Source organism: Ranitomeya variabilis, chromosome 4 (genome assembly GCF_051348905.1).
Source record: "Ranitomeya variabilis isolate aRanVar5 chromosome 4, aRanVar5.hap1, whole genome shotgun sequence".
Classification (NCBI taxonomy): domain Eukaryota; kingdom Metazoa; phylum Chordata; class Amphibia; order Anura; family Dendrobatidae; genus Ranitomeya; species Ranitomeya variabilis.
This window is the reverse complement of record NC_135235.1, coordinates 660,694,904-660,704,160: the sequence shown is the minus strand read 5'-3', so window position 1 is coordinate 660,704,160 and position 9,257 is coordinate 660,694,904. Positions and strand designations below refer to the sequence as shown.

Genomic DNA, 9,257 nt, shown 5'->3' with positions numbered 1-9,257 from the left:
CTAGCCCTAACAAACGGTCGCTGCTATATATTTAGCAATGGACTGCAAAGCACTAAGCCCCTGTATTCAGCCAATCACCCTGCTCATGCAACTGTCCCTCACTAGGCTAAATGAAGAATGTATCTGATAAAAACAACAAATCACAAGATTAGCCCTTGCAATTACTTAATTTGATGGTTCCGCTTCAGCACCAGTATCAACACTACAGGACTCTGATTCTTTATACTGTGCATACAGGCCTGTATAACCACTCTCTTCCTCCAATAAGAACTGTCCCTGAGCTGTGCACTGGCGTCAGTGTGCTGAGCGAGGCGGCACCCGTTCCTTTATAGCCCGATTATATAATATGGCCAGCCAATCATAGTAATGCCACTACTGAGATGGCTATGGCATTATAGTGACTGGCAGACAATCCCCTGCATGTTTATTGGCTGTGTAAGACACCAAACATGCAGAGTGTGGATTCAAACTTCAAATCTGAGCAGCTGTTAATGCTCACCGAGTATTTCCAAGCAGCCAGATTCTCAAGTGATATCAGAGTATCACTGAGCACGTTCGCTCATCCCTAGTAATTATACGACTATCTGTTATGCTTTTGTACAATTTGTCAATAACTTATGTAGTGTCTCCCAGTCTGAGTTATTTTTGATGGTCAACAAAATACGATTTTCGAGGAACTTATTTTTCACACTCTACTGTAGGTATGATAATCGTTTCTCTGTGTGACATTTTTGATGCTTAAAGGGGATGTCCACTACTTGGACAACCCCTTCTCACTGGAAAAGGAAAGATTGATCCAGATTCTAATCTACAAATCCAAGAATGTTTAAACTGATTATATTTTAACTTTGAAAAAATAAAGTATTAGTCACATCAAATAGTCTTTTTTTCTTTTTTGGTTGAAACATGTAGGAAAAATGTATTTAAAAATCATAGGGAACATAGGGAAAAGACTAATAGAATACCAAATGTGTTTCGAAAGTATGTGCGTTCTTAAACTTGGTTCACTGTCTCCACTTTTGGACAAATCAAACAATAAGTGTAAGTCAGAGAGAAGCGGTGGCCCTAGCTTCCTGTTGATGTTCAATAAATCCGAAGGCAGGAACAGTGAAGCCAGCGCTGATTTTGTTTCAACCTCACATAAGTCCCGGGAACGTGAGTGTCAAGACCACTGGAACGACACTTGCACGGAAAGTAAGTATGAATATTTTTATTTGAAATAGGACAAACATTAGTAATCATAAGGCATTTGCCTTGCTGTTTTTACGCATGAAGCCATAATAAAGACAGATTTTATTTGGATTTATGGTGAGTGCTCGTTTCTTCAATTTTTATTAATCATAAGGGGTTGTCCTAGTAATGGACAACCCCTTTAAGAAATACATTTTTTGGTTAAAACATTTCCAACATTCTGAACATGAAAAAGGCTTAACCCCCTTTGTGACTTTTCTGATGTTAAAGAGTTAATTTTAGTGTAAAACATTTCCTATATTATGAACATGAAAAAGGCTTCTCCCCTGTGTGAATTCTTTGGTGACTAAGAAGATATGATTTCTTTACAAAACATTTGCCACATTCCGAACATGAAAAAGGCTTCTCCCCTGTGTGGATTCTTTGGTGTATAACAAGATTCCATTCCTTGTTAAAACATTTCCCACATTCTGAACATGAAAACGGCTTCTCCCCTGTGTGGGTTCTCTGGTGCGTAACCAAAGCCGATTTCTGATTAAAACATTTCTCACAATCTGAACATGGAAAAGGTTTCTCCCCTGTGTGGGTTCTCTGGTGCGTAACCAAACCCGATTTCTGATAAAAACATTTCCCACATTCTGAACATGAAAACGGCTTTTCCCCTGTGTGAGTTTTCTGGTGTTTAACCAAATCTGATTTCCGTGTAAAACATTTCCCACATTCTGAACAGCAAAAAGGCTTCTGCCCTGTGTGGGTTCTCTGGTGCATAACCAAACCCGATTTTAGCATAAAACATTTCCCACATTCTGAACAGGAAAAAGGCTTCTCTCCTGTGTGGGTTCTCTGGTGCATAACCAAACCCGATTTCTGATTAAAACATTTCGCACATTCTGAACAGGAAAAAGGCTTCTCCCCTGTGTGGGTTCTCTGGTGCGCACTCAAATCTGATTTCTCCTTAAAACATTTCCCACATTCTGAACATGAAAACGGCTTCTCCCCTGTGTGGGTTCTCTGGTGCGTAACCAAAGCCGATTTCTGATTAAAACATTTCTCACACTCTGAACATGGAAAAGGTTTCTCCCCTGTGTGGGTTCTCTGGTGCGTAACCAAAGCCGATTTCTGATAAAAACATTTCCCACATTCTGAACATGAAAACGGCTTTTCCCCTGTGTGAGTTTTCTGGTGATTAACCAAATCTGATTTCTGTGTAAAACATTTCCCACATTCTGAACAGCAAAAAGGCTTCTGCCCTGTGTGGGTTCTTTGGTGCATAACCAAACCCGATTTTAGCATAAAACATTTCCCACATTCTGAACAGCAAAAAGGCTTCTGCCCTGTGTGGGTTCTCTGGTGCATAACCAAACCCGATTTTAGCATAAAACATTTCGTACATTCTGAACAGGAAAAAGGCTTCTCCCCTGTGTGGGTTCTCTGGTGCGCACTCAAATCTGATTTCTCCTTAAAACATTTCACACATTCTGAACATGAAAAAGGCTTCTCCCCTGTGTGGGTTCTTTGGTGTCTAACAAGATGCGATTTGTGCTTAAAACATTTAACACACTTGGAACAAGAAAAACTTTTGTCCACTGTGTGAATTTCTGAATGTTTAAGAAAAGACTTTTGGATGGGAAAACTGTTTCCATATTCTGAACATGAAAATGGCTTCTTTGATTTAGGAGTATTTCCATGTTTAATGCTTATTTTGTGACTCTGGTTTTCCTTAGTTGTCGCTAATGAATCAGAAGACAGGACTTGTTTCAAAGGATCAGATGAGAGATCTTTGCTGTGAAGGGATGATGGTATATTTGGAGTAACGGCATTCACTTGATTTGTATCCACTGGGATCTCAAAATCATCTGATTTAAAAATTAAAGATGTCAGCTGTTCCTCTGATCTCTTGGTACAGTCATCTGCAAAGATTTAAACCAATTATTATTTTTGAATAAAATATCTTTGAATGTCATTTCACATTTCTACTTAAACGGTCTATAAAAATGGCAGGTTATGTAAAAATACTGAATTCTTCACTAAGACAATGACAGTTCACAGTCTAATAGAAAATCTCATAGGATGAACCAGTAGAGTGTGGTGCTGAACTGTTTGTTCATTCTGCCTCCCAAATATGAAATAAAAAGCCACAAATAAACATTATGTTGACGAACATAATACCGAAAAAAACTTCTATTCTTCTCACAAAAAAACAAAGTCCCCACTCAGGTCAATCATCTGTTAGTGGAAAAACAGAGGTGTCCACATTATTAGTTGCTTAAAGGCTCTTGAAAAGTAACATAATATTATTATTATTATTAACAATACTTTTATTTTTATAGCACCAAGATATTCCACAGCACTTTACATTTTAGAGGGGATTTGTACAGACAATGGACATTAAGCATTACGAACACATAGATCAAAACAGATATGTAGAGAAATGAGGTTCCTTCTTACAAGCTTACAATCTATGAGGAAAAGAGACACGAAAGGTGGATGGTAACGATTGCTTTCGTTGTTCGGACCAGCCAATGTGTAAGAATTGGGTGTTCATGTAATGCTGCATGAACCGGTTATCAGCCTAAGTATGTAACAGTACAGACACAGAGGGCTATTAAATGCATAAAGCATGTGAGAACATGATGCGAGGAACCTGGTTATGGTAAAAAATTTTGACTGGGCAACACAGGGATAGTTAGGTTAATGCGTTGAGACGGTAGGCCAGTCTGAACAAATGTGTTTTTAGCACACACTTAAAACTGGGGATTGGGCATTAATCGTATTAACATGGGTAGTGCATTCCAAAGAATTGGCGCAGCACGTGAAAAGTCTTGGAGATGGGAGTGGGAGGTTCTGATTATTGAGGATGCTAACCCCAGGTCATAAGCAGAACAGAGGGCACGGGTAGAGTGATAGACTGAGATGAGGGAGGAGATGTAGGGTGGTGGTGAGCCATGGAGTGCTTTGTTGGTGAGGGTAATAAGTTTGTACTGGATTCTGCAGTGGATGGGTAACCAGTGTAATGACTGGCACAAGCTAGAGGCATTGGTGTAACGATTGGTGAGGAATATGATCGTAGCTGCAGCATTCAAAACAGATTGGAGAGGGGAGAGTTTGGTAAGAGGGATAGTAGAGAGTTACAATAGTCCAGACGAGAATGAATAAGAGAAATATTGTGAGTTTTTGCAGAGTCGAAAGTAAGAAAGTGTTGAATTCTAGAAATGTTTTTGAGGTGCAGATACATGGCTTCCATTAACCAATCCATCAATAACCACTCTCTCAAAGTCAAATATCTTTCTCACTTCTGAGTCTTTCAATGTGCCCAAACCACATTTAGCACACATGTATTTGGCATTACTATAGTGACAAGAACCCACTTAATTTATGGTGTGTGTGTCCTGGAGCACAATCTGGGCACTATGTGTTGGGTAATAAAATGGCATATTGGCAATTTTTTTTCTCCCACATCCACTGCGTGCTAATATCCAGAAAGTGCCTGTGGAATAAAAAATAGTCATTATTCCAACAGATTAATTATCTGAGGGTTAAAATTTCTAAAATGGAGTCACTTTATGGGGATTTCTACTGCTCTGGTTTTCTGATTTTTTCATATTAGGGCTTCTGCAGATGGTGTCACATCTCTTCTGAGATCTGCTCCTACGATGTTTGCTTTTGTCACTAGGCGTTTCCTTATTCACATGGCAGGCGGGGCTGGTAATGGGGTAAACGTTGGAACCTGAAGCTGTGGATGATGCAGGCTCAGTTCAGCCACTAAGATTAGGGTGCCTGGGGCAATTAGTGCAATCCAGTCTGGAAGTATGGGTGTATGTGCTGTCCAGCTAAAGTAATCTGCTCACTGATTCGGCCAATTGCATAGCACCATATTCTACGAAAGCTCGAAGCATATTGAAAGAACCTGCCAGATACAGCCTTCTTCTCCTCTGGTTCAGTTCTCTATGCTCAGCTCCTGGCTTGTGTATTTGTATCCTGTTGTGATCATGGCCTGTTTGCTGACTACTATTGCTTCTTCTGATTTTGTAATTTCTCTGCCTTACTGGTTCTGACCCGGCAACCTAACCATTGTTCTTTCCATTTTACACCACCAAACAGCAGGCAACACTATGGCCCAAGCCTGGGGGGTCTCTATGTAAGTCCAGATCCATGTAGGTGTGTTAATTCGGTGATGAGTAAGACAATCTTTGGGATCAGGAAAATGGAGTAGATAGCGCCAAGCCTGTTCGTAGTGGCCATCATTTAAGCTGCCAGGTGGTCACAAACCCTGCTCCCGATACATTGTGTCTGCAAACTATTCCAGTAAGATATGGATTCAAACAGCTAAATGGCGCTCCTTCCCTTCTTAACCCTGAAATGAGCCCAGACAGTAGTGCACAACCGTATATAGGGTATTGTCGGATTCAAGAGAAGTTGTAAAATAATTTGTGAGGTCCATCTGTATGCTATTCCACTTTGTGAAAGTGAAAAAAATTGGGGCTTATATTTTGTGAAGAATTCTAAAATTATCACCAAATAAAGCGACACACATCAGATTTGAAAAATGGGCCCTGATAAGGAACACAAAACTGGCTGCGGAAAATGGTTATCTGTTATGACCCCAATGGCAGAGGGTCTCAGAAATAGTTACCAAGTCTGCAAACACAAAAACCAGCTCATAGGGCAGTGGTAACTGGGCTGACCATATATCTACTCCTAGCACCACAAATAACAGCAGCCGGGGAACGTGCCTACGTTGATTCTAGACGTCTCGCGCCAGCCGGAGAACTAACTAACCCTAGAAGGGAAAAGAAAGACCTTTCTTGCCTCCAGAGAAAAAGACCCCAAAAGTAGGATACAAGCCCCCAACAAATAATAACGGTGAGGTAAGAGGAAAAGACAAACGTAAGAATGAGCTAGGTATTTAGCAAAGAGAGGCCCACTAGCTAATAGCAGAATATAGTAAGATAACTTATATGGTCAGCAAAAACCCTATCAAAAATATCCACGCTGGAAATTCAAGAACCCCCGAACCGTCTAACGGCCCGGGGGGAGAACACCAGCCCCCTAGAGCTTCCAGCAAGGTCAGGAATCACATTTAGTACAAGCTGGACAAAAATGAGAGCAAGCAAATAACTGAAAAAACAAAGAAGCAGGACTTAGCTTAATTTTGCACGAACCAGGACCAGCAGATAGGAGCAAACAAAAAGGATCTGATTACAACGATGCCAGCCACTGGACTAAGGATCCATGAGGTTTATATAGCAACACCCCTGGACTAACGACCCAGGTGGGTGCAAACTGAGGGAAGAAAATCCCAGAGTCATATCACTAGTTACCACCAGAGGGAGCCAAAAAGTCTAATTCACAACAGTACCCCCCCCTTAAGGAGGGGTCACTGAACCCTCACTACGACCACCAGGGCGATCAGGATGAGCAGCGTGAAAGGCACGAACTAAATCGGCCGCATGCACATCAGAGGCAACCACCCAGGAATTATCCTCCTGACCATAGCCCTTCCACTTGACCAGATACTGAAGCCTCCGTCTGGAGAGACGAGAATCCAAGATCTTCTCCACCATGTACTCCAACTCGCCCTCAACCAACACCGGAGCAGGAGGCTCAACAGAAGGAACCACAGGCACAACGTAGCGCCGCAACAAAGACCTATGGAACACGTTGTGAATGGCAAACGACACCGGAAGATCCAAGCGAAAGGAAACTGGATTAAGGATTTCCAATATCTTGTAAGGACCGATGAAGCGAGGCTTAAATTTAGGAGAGGAGACCTTCATAGGAACAAATCGAGAAGACAGCCATACCAAATCCCCAACACGAAGTCGGGGACCCACACCGCGGCGGCGGTTGGCAAAACGCTGAGCCTTCTCCTGTGACAACTTCAAGTTGTCCACCACATGATTCCAGATCTGCTGCAACCTATCCACCACAGAATCCACCCCAGGACAGTCAGAAGGCTCCACATGTCCCGAGGAAAAACGAGGATGGAAACCAGAGTTGCAGAAAAATGGCGAAACCAAAGTAGCGGAACTAGCCCGATTATTAAGGGCAAACTCAGCCAACGGCAAGAAGGTCACCCAATCATCCTGATCTGCAGAAACAAAACACCTCAAATAAGCCTCCAGAGTCTGATTAGTTCGCTCCGTTTGTCCATTAGTCTGAGGATGAAAGGCAGACGAGAACGACAAATCAATGCCCATCCTAGCACAAAAGGATCGCCAGAACCTGGAAACAAACTGGGATCCTCTGTCAGACACAATATTCTCAGGAATGCCGTGTAAACGAACCACATTCTGAAAGAACACAGGAACCAGATCGGAAGAGGAAGGCAGCTTAGGCAAAGGCACCAAATGGACCATTTTAGAAAAGCGATCACATACCACCCAGATGACAGACATGCCCTGAGACACCGGGAGATCAGAAATGAAATCCATGGAAATGTGTGTCCAAGGCCTCTTCGGGACAGGCAAGGGCAAGAGCAACCCGCTGGCACGAGAACAGCAAGGCTTAGCTCGAGCACAAGTCCCACAGGACTGCACAAATGACCGCACATCCCGTGACAAGGAAGGCCACCAAAAGGACCTAGCCACCAGATCTCTGGTGCCAAAAATTCCCGGATGACCTGCCAACACCGAGGAATGAACCTCGGAAATGACTCTGCTGGTCCACTTATCAGGAACAAACAGTCTGTCAGGTGGACAAGAGTCAGGTCTACCAGCCTGAAATCTCTGCAACACGCGTCGCAAATCAGGAGAAATGGCTGACAAGATAACTCCCTCTTTAAGAATACCAACAGGTTCTGCGACTCCAGGAGAGTCAGGCACAAAGCTCCTTGAAAGAGCATCAGCCTTTTTAAATATCTATGAACCTGGTAAATACGAGACCACAAAGTCAAAACGGGAGAAAAACAATGACCAGCGGGCCTGTCTAGGATTCAGGCGTTTAGCAGACTCGAGATACATCAAATTTTTGTGATCAGTCAAGACCACCACACGATGCTTAGCACCTTCGAGCCAATGACACCACTCCTCAAATGCCCACTTCATGGCCAGCAACTCCCGATTGCCAACATCATAATTCCGCTCAGCAGGCGAAAACTTCCTAGAGAAGAAAGCACATGGTCTCATTATCGAGCAACCAGGGCCTCTCTGACAACACGGCCCCTGCCCCAATCTCCGAAGCACCACTTCGACCTGAAAGGGAAGTGAGACATCAGGCTGGCACAAAACAGGCGCTGAAGTAAACCGGCGCTTCAACTCTTGGAACGCCTCCACGGCTGCAGGAGCCCAGTTAGCAACATCAGAACCTTTCTTGGTCATATCCGTCAAAGGTTTAACAACGCTAGAAAAATTAGCGATAAAACGACGGTAGAAGTTAGCAAAACCCAAGAACTTCTGAAGACTCTTAACTGACGTGGGTTGAGTCCAATCATGAATAGCTCGGACCTTGACTGGGTCCATCTCCACAGCAGAAGGGGAAAAAATAAACCCCAAAAAGGGAACCTTCTGTACTCCAAAGAGACACTTTGAGCCCTTAACAAACAACGCGTTCTCACGCAAAACCTGAAACACCATCCTGACCTGCTCCACATGTGAGTCCCAATCTTCAGAGAAAACCAGAATATCATCCAGATAAACAATCATAAATTTATCCAGATACTTCCGGAAAATATCATGCATAAAGGACTGAAACACTGAGGGAGCATTAGAGAGCCCAAAAGGCATCACCAAGTACTCAAAATGACCTTCGGGCGTATTAAATGCAGTCTTCCATTCATCTCCTTGCTTAATACGCACAAGATTGTACGCACCACGTAGATCTATCTTGGTGAACCACTTGGCACCTTTAATCCGGGCAAACAAGTCCGACAACAGAGGCAAAGGATACTGAAATTTAACAGTGATTTTATTCAGAAGACGATAGTCAATACAAGGTCTCAAAGATCCGTCCTTCTTGGCCACAAAAAAGAATCCCGCACCAAGAGGGGAAGAGGATGGACGGATATGCCCCTTCTCCAGAGACTCCTTGATATACGAACGCATTGCGGCATGCTCAGGTACAGACAG

At 43.0% G+C, this 9,257-nt stretch overlaps 1 protein-coding gene across 1 annotated transcript in view; it reads right to left on the bottom strand.

Annotated features, from left to right (window-relative positions):
- Positions 1 to 1,288: 1,288 nt before the first annotated feature.
- Positions 1,289 to 9,257, bottom strand: part of LOC143768184 (uncharacterized) — a 96,756-nt gene continuing 88,787 nt past the window's right edge. Inside the window, exon 9 of the mRNA XM_077256874.1 lies at positions 1,289 to 3,101. Coding sequence (XP_077112989.1) covers positions 1,492 to 3,101 — 1,610 coding nt within the window. The 3' untranslated portion in view covers positions 1,289 to 1,491. The remainder of the gene's footprint in view (positions 3,102 to 9,257) is intronic.